The 15,608-nt window shown below is 43.8% G+C and overlaps 1 protein-coding gene across 12 annotated transcripts in view; it reads right to left on the bottom strand.

Annotated features, from left to right (window-relative positions):
• CHUK (component of inhibitor of nuclear factor kappa B kinase complex) overlaps positions 1 to 15,608 on the bottom strand; it is a 153,694-nt gene that overhangs the window by 50,644 nt on the left and 87,442 nt on the right. For all 12 annotated transcript variants that reach the window (XR_014789296.1, XR_014789299.1, XR_014789295.1 and 9 more), the window contains exons 9-13: positions 14,326 to 14,461; positions 12,956 to 13,150; positions 10,458 to 10,560; positions 6,330 to 6,453; positions 4,364 to 4,515 (exon numbers count right to left, since the gene is read on the bottom strand). Coding sequence is in view for 3 of the 12 variants with exons in the window: in XM_084845120.1 (XP_084701246.1) it covers positions 4,364 to 4,515; positions 6,330 to 6,453; positions 10,458 to 10,560; positions 12,956 to 13,150; positions 14,326 to 14,461 (710 nt within the window). In the remaining 9 variants the exon portion in view is untranslated. The remainder of the gene's footprint in view (positions 1 to 4,363; positions 4,516 to 6,329; positions 6,454 to 10,457; positions 10,561 to 12,955; positions 13,151 to 14,325; positions 14,462 to 15,608) is intronic.

Raw genomic sequence — 15,608 nt, 5'->3', positions numbered from 1 at the left:
CTAAACTTCCCTTTTCTGCATACTCTTTGTTTTCTTGGGGTTACTGGGTGAGGAGAGATATATTCTGCTCACCATCAACATTATATTTTAGCAGACATGTTTTGATGGAAAACTTGGAATGAGCCTGATCAAACACAGGCTAGAGCTTATTTGAAAACCTACCATGGCAATGAGAGCAGCAAAAAAATTGCGATTCTCCACCATTGCGTCTGCACAGAATTGCACAGCAGAGCTTTTTGGTTGGTAAGAGGCCCATTACACTCTATCCCACAAGAAGAGGCGGTGGACCACTTGATAGCTTGATATGACCAATTTGCATGACACTTTGCATATAAAAATCGATGGTAACCATGTCGATTTGGATGCCATAGCTGTGAACTGGCTGAGTGGGTAAAGGTGGTGGTGAATGGCTCTTTACGGCAAGGTGTCATAAAGAGGCTGTGGTAAGACCTTTGTTAAGAAAGAAACCTCTGTATTGGATAATTTCTAGCCAGTCTCTAATATTCCATTCTTGGGCAAGGGGCTGGAGCATGTGGTGTCTGGCTTCTCAGCTCCAGGGATTTCTGGATTATGAGGATCTATTTAAATCTAGCTTCAGTCCTGGTTATGGGACAGGACTGCTTTGGATTGACTTGGTGGATGATCTATGCCGGGAACTGGACAGGGGGAGTGTGTCCCTGTGGGCTTTGCTGGACCTCTTGGCGGCTTTCAATACCATTGTCTGTGGTATCCTTCTGGGGAACCTGTCCGAGTTGGGGCTGGAAGAACTGTTGTACAGTGGCTCAGGTCTTCCTTGGAGGAGAGGTCTCAGAAGGTGGTTGCTGGGAGATTCCTCTTCAATTGTGTAATTGTAAAACTTTGACACAGGGCCCCGTGGCAGTGGTACCCCTATTCCAGTGACTTCGGGCAGAAGGAGACATGGCAGGAGGGGGGTGGTGGTCAGGACATCAGAGTAGAATGGGCTACAGATGTCTACACACTGTTCCCCTTCTCTCCCCATCCCCTAGCTCTCATGTACCTGGTAGCGCATCCACTGAGCCCTCCTGTCTTGCGGTGCTGCTTCTAATGCCAGGTCAGTCCACAATAAGATGGTGCTCATTCACGATTTAATTGTGGATGAGAAGGCTGATCTGGCGTGTATTACTTAGACTTGGGTGGGTGAGCTGGGTGGGGCTGACCTGACACAGCTCTGCCCACCTGGGTACTTGGTGCAGCACCAACACAGGCTGGAGGGCTGCGGGGGGAGTCACTGTGGTTTACAGAACTTCCAGCTCTCTCACCAGGAAACCACTCCTCCTTGGAGCAGGCCTTGAGGGGCTGCACCTGGTGTTGAGCCATAGGGACAGATTGGGGATGCTGCTGGTATACCGCCTACCCTGCTGCCCAGGGACCTCCCTGACTGAGGTGGCCTCAAGTGTGGTATTGGAGGAACCCAGGACAGTGGCTCTGGGTGACTTTAATTTCCACGCTGAGGCTGTCTCTGAAGTTCCAGCTTGGAGCTTCATGGCCTCCATGACAACTATGGGGCTGTCTCAGTTGGTCATCGACCCAACACATAAAGCAGGGTGCACCCTTAATTTGGTCTTTGCTCAAGTTGTGAAATGGGTAGTCTGAACATTGGCAGGGGGGTGGGGGTGTCAAGTAACCCCATTGTTATGGTCAGACCATTTCCTGGTGAGATTTGAACTCATGGCATTACTTTCTGCTGCAGGGGTGGGGGACCCATTCTGATGGTCCATCCCAGGAGACTGATGGAATCCAATGGATTTCTGAGTGCTCTTGGAGATTCTCTAGTGGAGAGAGCTGGTGATCCAGCCGAGGCCCTAGTCTCGCTGTGGAGGGCCATCAACTTGATTGCACCCGAGTACCCTCTCCAGCACTGTGGAGCCCGCTCTGCTCCCTGGTATACTGGGGAGCTGCAGTCAGTGAAACAGGCTGGATGTTGGCTAGAGTGCAAATGGCATAAGTGAAGTCGACCGAGCATGCTCTAGAGCACATAATCATGCCTACTGCGCAGTGGTGCGGACAGCAAAAAAGGCTTACATTGCTGATCTTGTTGCATCCTCGGGTAGCTGTCCAGCAGTGCTCTTTTGGGTCATCTGGGGACTATTAACACTCTCCCAAGAGAATGGGGCCCTGATCCCCTCAAGGATCCACTGTGACCTTTTTGCATCACACTTTGAGTACAAAACCGCTTGTCTCCGCAGTGAACTTGATGCTGTTCTTCGTGCAGCTCCAGTTGAGGTGTCTGACGCCACCATCTGCCTGATTCTGTGGGATCAACTTCAGTTGCTGTGTCCTGATGACCTGGACAAGGTGCTTGCAGCAATACAACTGACCACATGCCCTCTCAATCCTTGTCCCTCCTGGCTAATAAAAGCTAGCCAAGGGGGTATGACTGGGTGGGTCCAGGGAATGGTAAATGCATCTCTACATGAAGGGGTGTTTCCTGCTGTCCTTAAGGAGGCAGTAGTATGACCACTCCTGAAGAAACCCACTCTGGACCCAATGGTATTTGACAAGTACCGCCCAGCCACAAATACCCCTTTCTCAGGGAAGGTACTTGAGAGGGTTGTGGCGGAGCAACTGCAGGCTTAGAGGATACTGATTATCTAGACCCATTCCAGTCTGGGTTTCATCCTTGTTATAGGACCAAATCAGAAGCCACTGGGAGCAGTCATTAGGGGATTTGGAGCCAAGTGCCATCAGTATGCACTTGGCTCCAGCAGTATGCACAGCTCTATCTCCCTGTGATATCTGAGTCAGGTGAAGCTATGCAAGTCCTGGATCAGTGCCTAGACGTGGTGATGGGCTGGATGAGAGCCAATAAATTGAAGCTGAGTCCTGGAGAGACAGAAGTGAGTGAGTGGTTCCTCAGTCTGGTGAGTGGTTCCTCAGTCTGGGAGATAGGCACATTGCCTGTTCTGGATGGGGTTGCACTCCCTCTGAAAGATCAGGTCTGTAGTCTGGGGCTACTCCTAGATCCATCACTGTCGCTGGAGGCCCAAGTGGCCATGGCGGCTCAGAATGCCTCTCCTGGACAGGGATAACTTGGCCACAGTGGTACAGGCACTAGTAGCCTCAAGATGGGACTATTGCAATGCACTCTCTGTGGGGCTGCCCTGGAAGCTGGAGCTAGTGCAGAACGCAGCAGCTCAGCTGTTCTTAGGAGCTGCTCCTTTTCAGCATGTAACTCCTTTGGTGGGGAAACTGCACTGGCTGCCTATCTGCTACTGGGCCAGGGTTAAGGTTTTGGTATTAGTGTATAAAGCCCTAAACAACTTGGGACCAGGATACCTGAGAGAGCACCTTCTCCCTTATCAACCTACCTGGTCACTGAGGTCATCAGATGACATGCAGTGGATCCTTATGGACCTATGGCCCAATTGGAATCCACCTAGAGAAGAGGCTTCCATGTGGTGGCCCCCTTTCTATGAAACTCCCTGCCTCTGGAGGTCAGGCAGGCACCAACAGTGTTGTTTTCACCACCTCCTGAAAACATCTTTATTTCAAGAAGCCTTCTTTGACCAGCCATGGTTTTTATTGGTACTCTGTTTTAAAAACATTTTTAATGTGGTGTTTTATTCTTTTTATCTTTTATTTTTCACTGCTCTGGAATCTGACTAGAGGTGGAGCAGTATATGAATGTTCTAAGTCAGTCAGTCAGTCAGTCAATAAATAAATAACACAGCTTCACTGGCTACCAATCTATTTCCAGGCAGAATTCAAAGTGCTGGTTATGACCTATAGAGCCATATACAGCTTAGGACCAGGCTACTTGAAAGACTGCCATATCAGCCTGCCCGGGTTCTAGATCTTTGGGAGAGTCCCTTCTTCCGAGACCACTGACTTCAGAAGCATGTTTAGGGGCAATGCGAAAGGGGGCCTTCTCAGTGGCCACTCCCTGGCTGTAGAACCCCTTGCAGAGGGAGGCTAGGTTTGCTCTCTCTCTCTCTCTCTTGTCCTTCCACCAGCAGGCAAAGACCTTTTTTATTCAAGTAGGCCTTTGGTGTGTAAGAGGGTTTGTTGGGTTGGATGCTGTTTCTAATACATTGTTGTGTTTTTAATTGTCTGTTAATGTATTTGTTTTACTAGTGATTGTAAGCTGCCTTGAGTGCCATTTTTTTGGGTAGAAAGGCATGGAACAAACCAAACAAGTAAATAAAATAAATAAATTTACCTCCTGGTCAAGAAAAGAATGAATCAGCTATAGTTACAGTAAGTAAAGTAGCATTTCAGTCACATTTGGAGGTTAGGTGCATGGAGAGGGTGCTACAGTAGATAAAGTAATTTCAGTCCCAAAAGCTAATGAAACTTACAGTGTGCATAAATATTCAGGGCACTAATTTCCCCAAACACTTACATATTCCATATGTCATCTGATCACTGTATCTTTCCAAGTCAAGATGGATGCTTTGATGAAAGAATTTCAGTTTTGCTTTCAGTTGCTGTGATGCTGATACCATGTTGTTTTTCATTTTGGTTAAATTGGCATTGTATCTAAGAAGGCTCAGCCTGGACAATTGAGACAAACTAGTGTTAGCATTTATTCCATGTTGTGCATGCTAATTTCTGTTATGTCTGTATGCAATTTTCTTGTTAATGAAGAATACATTTTGCCCTGTATTCCATATGTTGTTTGTTGTTCAATCATTAAACCAATCACAATTAATTAATTTTAAGATATTTTAGTTTAAATAAAAATAATTTTGAAGTGGTTAAACTGTGTTGTGTGTGTCTTTCAGAGGACGGATTTTCTTCTCCATTTGTATATTCCTAACATAAAAGCAATTACTATTTAGTAACAATTAACAAGTTATCCATACATCAGATTTACTCAAATACTGTCATGGTTCTGTCATAACTGCTCTAGCTCTGAACTCTTCCTAATGTCTCCCTCCCTCCCTCCATCCCTGCCTGCCTCCCTCCATGTAATTATAACATCTGTGCATTGCAAATTCAAATAAGTTTGTACGTTGCAATTCCCACAGTTCCCTTTTGTTTCCCTATGACTTTAGATTAGGAAACCTCAGGACAGGGACCCATCTTATTTTTGGGGTGCAGTTATTACTGTGAATCTCTGAGGTAGGGTGGTAACAACTTAAGATACACTTTAGGCATGTGCAGACTACCTTTTCCCAAGTTAAACGTAAGTTTCTAGCAATGCTAATCAATGCCCATTTCACATCTCTGTTCTCTCTCACTTGGCTTTCAGCTCACTCAGCTTCCTGAAGTTTACTGATCTGCTGCTTGCAACTATCTTGGCTGCCCTGTCCTAAAGAAGGAGGGTGAATGAGGCAACGGCAAACACTGCTACTACTCTGTTCCAGCTGACTGACATAGTCTGTGGACTTTTTGCAGTCACGTGCATCAATTCAGTTCTGCTCAACATCCTGACCAGGAGGCAGCCAAGGGGATGGCGGGGGAAGTGGAGAGAGAATCACATGTCTTCTGGGAGACTGCTCTCTGATCTCTACCCAGCAAAGATCTCAAGACAATGTCAAACTGTTTCATGGGCCATGCACAGATCATAGTTTTGTAAAATAAACAGGTGTAGAACAGGATAAGCCTTGCATACAGGGATTCTGAAAGCAGTGAAGGCCACAGAATGCCTGGGGATACCCTAAATGAGCTTGAAGTACCAGCTGGCAGAATGACAGAATGAAGCAATTATAGACAAGATGGCCTCGTATTTGTGGAGACTCAAACCTTCTGGCTTGAATGAGTCTAGAAGTGTTGCTATAAACTAGGATTTGTTGGGTCAGAAGCAGCAAGGACTTGCCCAAGTCCACTAAAAATTGTAGGGCATCTGGAGATATCAAGTGGTAATCCATAATAAGAAACTTCCTCAGAGCAGTCTTTCATGGTGAGAGAACTTGGCAGAAAAAAAATCCTTCTTCCCTGCCACACACACAATAGAAAGCTGTTGCCAAGAGGAATGGAGGATACAAATGATTACACTTTTGTCAGGCTCTAGATCAGAGGTGCACAACCTTTTTGGCCCTAACTGTGTTGGGTGGGGGGCCAGGGGGCACACATGCATGCATGTGTGCACACACACACAGACACTCACACAGGGAACAGCATTCCCCTCCCCCGCAGCCCACATAATCAACTGGGCTGTGAAGAAAAGTGAGTGGGGTCCTGCCAGCTTCCGGGGCTGCACATGGATAGTCCCAAATATTAGAGTGCACAGACACATAAAAGTTAATAATACACCTTCTGAAAAAGAAAGCAACATTTTTGGATAGGATCTTTGGTTTGTACATCTCCAGTGTAAGTGCCATCCCTTTTCCTACCAAGCTTTGTTATCTAAACTGGAGGCTTACATCGCAGCTCTCTGCCCCTGGAATAGCCGGCTGTAATCTTCTTTTAGCCCAATGACATAGTGCACAGCCTCAGCCCATATCTTACGAAGCTGCAAAATGGGCAACAAAGTTTTGCTGTCCTGTACTGTGAGAGAGAGGAAGGGGAAAAAACAGCTATCACTTCTACATACATTAAGATCTGTAACATTATAAAAAGCTACCCCTGCAATTCTATTAGACAGCTTACCAACACTTTGCATATTTTCCCTCTCCAAAACAGGCATTTTCAAACTGTCTTTTAAAAAATAAAAATAAATAACTCCAACGTAACACCACTCATATCAAATGGAATAACACAGTGAAGTGTGAGATTCAGCTCTTCTGACAACTTTTCCTAGACTGATCAAATAACATAATAAAATTGCTGCTGTAATATTTATGGTGCAACCAAACTTGGAGTATTCTATAGGAAACTCACACCAGCATAATGATTAAGCAAGAGTGCTGGGAGAATAATTGAGAAAAGGCATGGTCTGGGTATGGGAGAAGGATGGGGAAGCTGCCACACTAGGAGAAAAGCTGGATCCAGCAGCCATTCAATGCAGGGAAACTGCTCTCTTAAGCCAGATCCTCTAAATAGACTAAATTTTTTATTGCCATAGACTATTCCCCAATCCCCAATATAGATGGACTATATGTTTGGTCACAGCAGGGAGAATGTGTTTGGTCACAGCATGAAAAGTTTATCAGGAGGGCTTTAAACTGAATCCTAAAGGGGAGGGAGACAAAAGTTGGGGGTAACAATGGATGCACCACAACGGAGAGAACAGCTCTAATAGCGCCCAGGAACAGTCTTCACAAACATATAGGAAGAAAGCACATCGTCTTTGATGTCTATATACTAATGCCCAGAGTATGGGAAACAAACAGAATGAACTTGAACTCTTAATATGGGAGGGAAATTATGACTTGATAGGTGTAACTGAAACTTGGTGGGATGACTCCCATGACTGGAATACAGCAATTGAAGGATATAACTTGTTCAAAAAGAACAGGAGGAACATAAAGGGAGGTGGAGTTGCACTATATGTGAAAAATACATATCTCTGCACAGAAATACAGGAGGATGACCTTGGTAGCCCCATCGAGAGCATCTGGGTTAAAATAAAAGGAGCAAAGAATAAAAGGAACATGGTGGTCGGAGTCTACTACTGGCCACCCAATCAAGGAGAAGACGACGATGAAACTTTTGAAAAGCAAACAGCCAATGTTTCAAGGAAGCATGATGTAGTAGTAATGGGGACTTCAATTTCCCCAATATTTGTTGGGAGACAAATTCTGCAAAACATGGCCCCTCCAAGAGATTCCTGGCTTGTGTTGCTGAGAATTTCCTCCTACAGAAAGTAGAAAAAGAAACTAGAGGATCGGCCATCTTTGGCTTGATCCTAACCAACAGAGATGACTTAGTGGATAAAGCAGCAGTTATGGGAACTGTGGGGGAAAGTGACCATGTTATACTTTAGTTTTTGGTTCTAAAGGAAGCAAAAGCTGAGTGTAGCCAAACGCGTACCCTGGATTTTAGGAAAGCCAGTTTTAATAAACTCAGAACAATGATAAGTCAGGTCCCATGGCAAGCGACTCTAACAAGAAAAGGAGTCCAAGATGGGTGGGAGTTTTTAAAAAAGGACATTCTAAAGGCACAATTACAAACAATTCTAACAAGAAAAAAAGGCGGAAGACAACAGAAGAAGCCAATGTGGCTTAGAGATGACCTGAAAACAAAAAAGGACACATACAGAAAGTGGAAGGAAGGCCAAGCTACAATGGAAGATTATAGGCAGGTAGCACAGAATTGCAGGGATAGAGTCAGGATGGCTAAAGCCGAGCATGAGCTGAGGATGCTAAAAGCAACAAAAAGGCTTTCTTCAGATACATGCATACTAAAAGGCAGAGGAAAGAAACGGTGGTTCAACTATTAAATCAGGATGGCAAAATGATAACAGATGACAAGGCAAAGGCAGAAGTGCTCAATTCCTACTTCGGCTCAATGTTCTCCCAAAAGAGGGTTGATGACCCCCTGGCAAAGGCGAAGTACAGATTGAAGGGGCAGGATTGCAGCTTGAGATCGACAGGCATATGGTCAAGGAACACCTAATTACTTTGAAGGAGTTCAAATCTCCAGGGCCAGATGAACTGCACCCTAGAGTAATAAAGGTACTGGCAGAAGAACTTTCAGAACCACTGTCTATTATCTGTCAGAAATCATGGAGGACGGGTGAAGTGTCAGATGACTTGAGGAGGGCTAATGTTGTCCCTATCTTCAGCATAATACTCTCCAACAACAAACTCAAATGGCCCTGTGCTGAACAGTCTGAAAACAAAACATGGCAAACCACAAAAATCTGTGGTATATAGAATTACATGACATTTAAAAATTACCCCCAAGAGGAGGCTAATTTTCACTTAAATGGGAGAAATTAGGATTTTGCATTCATGGGCATGTGTGTTTTATGCTGTCAGAGGTTCATGCAAGGGAAGACCGCTGAGGTCAAAGGTGCTTTGCTCAGGCAGCATCACCAACAAGCATGCTTCATTTTTCTCCTCCAGCACAGGGGCAAAAACTAGCACAAATCCCTGAAGAAATCTTCCAGTAGCAAAGAGGAGAATCACCTGGTACCCCCTAGAAAATGCTTCATCTGGTAGACATGGTCAGAGCTCCAGGACAAGGGCTTGGAAGAAGGTCCTTGTCTGCCCTCATATCCCTTGCATGGGCTGCCACAGCCACTGATTCTCTTGCCAGCCAACCACCCAGACTGCTTGCCTCAGCACAGCATGGCGGTGGGGAGACAGAAGAGGAAAAACAAATGCTGGCAGATTTCTTCACTCTCCATTTGACTTGGAGAAACGGCAGAGAGAACTCCTTTGCTGGTGCCCAGAGTCAGGAACACACTGCAACATTTTGTCGTAGGTCCCACTTGTAAGTTTTAATTGTGCGTGTACAGGAAGAGTAGGCAGAAGGTAAACGGCAGTCCACTGAAGGGACTGCTGACAAATTTCTGGTGGATTATCTAGGGCTTTCTGATAGCTGTATTTTGCAAAGAATGCTGGTGAACCTTGGTCTGAACCAGCAAGTCACTTCTTGTGTTCCAAAAGGCCTGGCAAGTGCCCCATGTGACCTGAGTATGCCCTGTGTCAAGGTTCCACTTATGACCTGCACTGTCTAAGGATCTCTTGCCTCCTTAAGAGTCCCACCTCCCTTCTTTTAAACTTCCCTTCCCAGTAATGTGGGATTTAGGCTGTAGACGTGGGGTGACTCTAGACCCTCTAGACACAGGGTTTAACCACAATGGTTTACTTGTAAATTAAAGTAAGCAAATTACCGCTAGAGGTATTTACACAATACAGCTGATACAAAAGGCCTTAAAAGAAAAGAAAATTCGCAAAACACAAGTTCCTTTACCCTAACTGTCCTTTTCTAGGCTGCTTCTTTCTGCTCACTCTTCACTCTGCTCTCACTGCAGGCTCTGGCTGTCTCTGCTCTTGCTCTGGCTGCAGTCTGGTCTTTCTGATCCTTACTGGCTCTCGCCCTCTCTTTATATACCCTTCTCCCTCAAAACTGAAAGTACTGCTTCAAACCTGAAGAAATGAAACTTATGTGGAGAAATAAAGCTGACACTTTTAACCAAAGAAATGAAGCTACTCTTCTCAGGGTTATCCCCTTCCAACAGAAAACTCCAGGCCTCTAAGCCTGACCATTTTTCTCTTTGCCTCTGTAGGCCTCAAACCATCACACCCTGGTACATGCCCCCTGAATTCTGCAATATGCAATGGTTTCTCAGCAGACTATTTGGTGTGGGAAATGTTTTCTGAAAATAAAGATGTGAAAACCACTGCTCTAGAAACCTATTTGGTTGTTTTTAACATCTAACAGAGGCAACACAAGGAATATGTCCTCTGCATATACTATTTTTGCAATTGTTATGGACTGAGCTCATGAAACAGCTTACCTCTAGGCTCCACTGGCATCATAATATTAGTTATACTGTACCATGAAAAATACAGACCATTTATTCCTTAGAAATGATATTTTATCTGAAAATTTGCTCCTACTTGTAATAACTAACCAAATCTGAATTGCAATATACTTACCAATATAATTCACACAGTCAGACAAACTCCTAGATGCAAAAGGGCCTTCATATATAGTTTTGCTTTTATCAAACAAATAAACCATGTAGCTATCCCAGCCTCTCTGATAAAGGAAAGACATGATAAAATCAAAGAGACTGTCATAGAAGCCTTAAAAAAAAAAGTATAATTCAGATAACCATTATTACATAAATAAAAGTAATCTCAGGCATATATTTAAGCTGTGAAAAACTATTTGAGTAACTGAATAAGGAAGACTTCATTTTATGTGCCTTGACAGATCTGCAAACTCTTAAATGAACAGGAAGGGGAGGGAAGAAAAGGGAAAGGTGGTACTTAAAAACTGAAGCCCACCCCTGCCCCTCAAGATAAGTAAGGTATGAAGGCAGGGAACAGAGAAGGGGAAAAAAAACCATGTCACCTTCCCCTTCCATGTCCAGATGCTTCTCAAGTCATAGAATCATAGAATAGTATCACAGAATAGCAGGGTTGGAAGGGGCCTACAAGACCATCGAGTCCAATGCAGGAATCCAAGTCAGAGCATCCCTGACAGATGGCTGTCCAGCCTCATCTTGAATGCCCCCAGAGTGGGAGAGCCCACCACCTCCCTAGGTAATTGGTTCCATTGTCCTATTGCTCTAACAGTCAGGAAGTTTTTCCTGATGTTCATCTGGAATCTGGCTTCCTGTAGCTTGAGCCCATTATTCTGTGTCCTGCACTCTGCGATGATCGACTGCTTCTGGGGTGTCATCAGACTTTGAACCAGGCAAAACCTTTTCCTGCTATTGGGCTGAAGCTGGGAATCTTCCCTCAAATATTTCTCTTAGCCTTCCTGGCTCTGGTGCAGAAGCTAGGGTCAGTCCCAATTCCCCTTCCTCCTCCCATACATTAACAGGCTATGGAACAGTTGTTGTTGTTCAGTCGTTCGACTCTTCGTGACCCCATGGACCATAGCACGCCAGGCCTTCCTGTCCTGAGCTCTCTCCCGGAGTGTGCTCTTCCTTCAATGGCCATGGAAAGAAGTCCTGCTAGAAGATTTTGCTTTAAAACAAGGTCACCTTGTCAGTGGTATTGGATGAGATGGATGTTACTGAGATGGCAAGAGATTTGCGTGCCATATGAATGGTATCTTAAATGCCAAAACCACTGATCATGCCTGGTAACAACTATTTACCAAAGGCAAGAGGAATATGCACATGCTATCTCCAAGTGAAAAATGCTCTTGAACTCAAAAGTTCTATATGCTAATCATTAGCCAAAATCTGGCTCCAAGCAAATCAAATGCTTACAGACTCAGTTACTACTGAACATACCTCTGCCTTTAAGGAGTGATGTTTTATCAGTGGTCTGGACAAAGTTACTTCTTGTATCCATTGACAGTCTAGAACTAGTGAGGTGGATGCAAAACAAAATGCAACACAGCAAGATGCACCCGTTTCAAAAATGATTTGAAATATACTGCTGTCTGCAGCTGCGATGTTACTTAATAATGTTACTTAATAACGTCCTTATACCCTATGTAACTGTTAAGCAGGTACTGACTTGTTCTGTAAGCCTTGTACCTTCAAATTACTGAACATGGTCAACCCATATTTCTGTTTCTTCATTTGTATATACCTGCTGTTTATAGCATGTGTCTTTTGTCCTGTCCTTGCTTTAAGTAGCATAGCGGTATCTCCTATTTAGAGTACTAGGTTTGAGTAACAATCCAATTAGGACATTCCATACATCAAATTATAGGAAATGAGTTGGCTAACGACTCATTAATAGGTTTGAAATAGCTGTGTGGGATGGTTTAAAAGGTACAGCAGTTCAAAGCCATTCTTCGGCCATAACTGTTTTTGTTGCTCAAGCCCTTATAGCACCTCATCCATCAAAGATAGACTTCCACTGCTATTAAACATTTGGTAGCACAGCTCCTTAACTTCATTTTGGTGTATAGTATTTCCAGATCAATTCATTACTTTCAGAGCTGTGCGAGTTTTCCCATGAAAATGACCTTCAAGGGTTTTTTTGTTTAGCGCGCCAACCACTCACGCTATCTTCATCACCCTATATACAATTAATCTGCCATAGGTGCCTCCCATAGGTGCTTGGTAACTCATTTTCTAATGCACTTTCTCGATGTCAGCTGGCATACTAGAAGGAACACAGCCCCTTCACGCAAGCTACAGCTGTCAAGGTGGTTCTGTATATTACTAGACTAGATGGGACTGTGCAGAGGAGGCCATGCTAAGAATAAACGTTTAATAGCACTAAAAGTGATAAGGATACTATTAAGCACCAAATTTGACAGGCTTTTGTAGCCTTGTAAATGTGCAATTTGAACGAAGATAAGGATGCAGCTACCTGCCACTAATCTTGCAGGATTTAAAATAAGTGTAAACAAAATACTTCAAATGTTGTGTGAATTCATATATAGTGACACTTTGCTATGAACTGTGAGCTCTACTCGATTCACGTATATAGGCTTATTGGAATTAAAAAGGAAATCTTACCACGCCATCAATAACACACTGTGAGGCTGGCTTCCGCGGGTCCAGACAAATTCCCATCTCAAGGAGAAGCTCTTGGTTGCCTGTGCTTATTCCAGTCTCAGACTCAATACGAGACTGAAGGGAATGTAGACTTTCCTCAGGATGCAATGTAAAAGACAAGATCTTGGCAGAAGTCATATTTAAGATGTGAACTATCTGAAAAGAAAAGCACACACACACAATCCCCAAACTAACCATAATTTAGTAAGATAAAAATTTTCTTCTAAAGGGAAAATCTACTCCCTGCTAACATTTGCTTGAACACACGCGCGCGCGCGCACACACACACACACACGGCAGTATCCAATGGCGTGCTTATGCCTCTGTCAATTCCCTTCTGCCCTGCTAATTCCGTTGTGCGAGTAGTGGGTCCTGTCGATTCTATTGCACAAGCAGGACCCACCACTTGCACAAGGGAGATTTAGCACTTCCTAGAGGAAGCTTTGAAATGAGCGGAAACTCTTGTTTCTGGAAGGAGGCAGGTCAGTGGAGTTCCCTTATGCGAGCTCTGCCGACCTACCTGCCTCCATTCAGAAATGGGTGTTTCCATTTGTTTTGGGTTGCTCCCAGAAGTGCTAAATCGCTGTTGCACAGTGGGGGCTGCTTGCACAATGGAACTGGCGGGGCACAGAAGAATCAGCATGGGCATCAGTGCCTCATTGGACACCCACGCCCATACATATACAAAATGCACACTATTAGAATGAATAAAACAGAACACATTAATTTGTTACTACCCAACAGTGCTAAGGAGTTCATTTTTAAAGATTAATTTCATAAGCTACCTTGAATCTAGAAGAGATAGAATTAAGATGTTTTAAACAGAATAGTTATTTCAGTTCAAGTAGTGCCTCTAATGATCCGACAGCCTCTCCTACCCACAACCCTGCCGCCATGTCTAAAATATTATCCTTGTTACTGCTCTTTTGCAAATACATGAACTAGGAAAATAGTATTAGTGTTCTATTCCTTTAGGGGAATAGTTTGCCAGGGAATTGTGTAGTCTAAGTGTGATGAGATTACAGAGAAACAAATGAAGGTAGTTTACTAGTTCATAAAAATGGTTTCGCTTCTTAACTACTCCTTTTAATCCAAGTATACCATATCTTGGTATACTCTTTAATGAGCTTCTGCCAAGCACTGAAAACTTGGTTGTTCAGGCAGGCATTTGGGGTGGGTTAGGGTAAATTATGTTTTGATGTGTAATTTTACTGTTTTAAATTGTACTGTTGTACATCGCCCAGAGTGGCCGGGTGACCAGCCAGATGGGTGATTAAGAAATTTAATAAATTAAAAGTAAATACATAAATACATAAAACATCAGAACTTACCTTCCGGCCCAATATTTGATCCATTAACTGGAAACACCTGAGATTACCAGTTTCTGGGTCTGTACCACCCCCTCTCTGCTGTGGATCCCAATTTAGCATCAGTTGTAGCCAACTCTCCATTATTTCTACAATTATACTAAACCAAAAACAAAATAAAAATGTAAGTACACTAGGTGACTATCACTTTTAACAGCAAACTTTGTAAGACTTTTATTAAACAGAACTTCACCTGCTAGTTCAACAGTGTAATTATACATTACTGAACGCAAGCACTATGGATGCCATATCTAGTACATTGAGAAAACAACTGACATGTGTTCAAGATTAAGAAACAAAAATCAGGAAACTTGACAAAACAGCTAAAACAATGGCCATGCTCACATGTAACACTAACAGAGCAATCCTATAGTCCTTGCGAAAGCATCCCAGGGAGCATAGGATATTTTGGATTGTCCCTCCTGAGGAGGCAAACACTGCTATGACCTTGGGAGGGGGAGTCCAACATCAGGCTGTTCCCTCTCCAACCACGCCCCTCCCAGCCACCACAGAAGGTACTGCTGCAGCTGCTCCTCTGAGATCACAACAGCAACATCAGAGGAGCTTAGGAGGGCAAAAAGGGGGCGAGGCGGAGGTCCCTCTAGCAGAAACTGCTCTAGCACATTAACTGTTCACTTACCATTAGTCTACTACACGGACAAGGTGGAGAGATTTCATTAGTGATCTTCAGCCACAGCCACGCTCAACAAGCCATGAACCAAACAAGTTGCCCTCTCTTCCCCCCTTTGAAGATATACCCAACAAAATCTTGATTCTAGAGTTGATTAACCTTTTGCTACCATGAGAAATGAAGGGAGAAGAAACTCTTCTTTGCAAGAGTGCCAGCTGGACTTGCACTGGATTTTTTGTGAACTCCACTAGTGGCCCACATGTATAATTTAAAGAGGTAACAAAGGACATGTGAATGTGTGTGGTGTGTACACCCAACCCCAGCACCTAGGGGATTTCTCCCCACAATTCCCTCCTGGTTAGTGAGCAGTGCTTATAAACCTCCACCAAAGCATGGTAGGAGAGATTTTATCCAACCATTTCCCATACAGTACTTGGAACTCAAATCAATACAACCTGAAAAAAGTTTTTTTTTTAAATGCCACTTTTCTTCCACACCGGCAATCTGACTGAATTACAAGCAATCATTAAACAAAACAGCATCATCATAAAATATCCAAAGGAAGAAAGATCAACAACAAGAGCATGTTAAACAATCAAATTATACTAACATTTCC

Source organism: Heloderma suspectum, chromosome 3, assembly GCF_057233095.1.
Source record: "Heloderma suspectum isolate Gila_16-S chromosome 3, 16-S_ref, whole genome shotgun sequence".
Taxonomy (NCBI): Eukaryota; Metazoa; Chordata; class Lepidosauria; order Squamata; family Helodermatidae; genus Heloderma; species Heloderma suspectum.
This window is presented reverse-complemented; position numbering and strand designations above follow the sequence as displayed.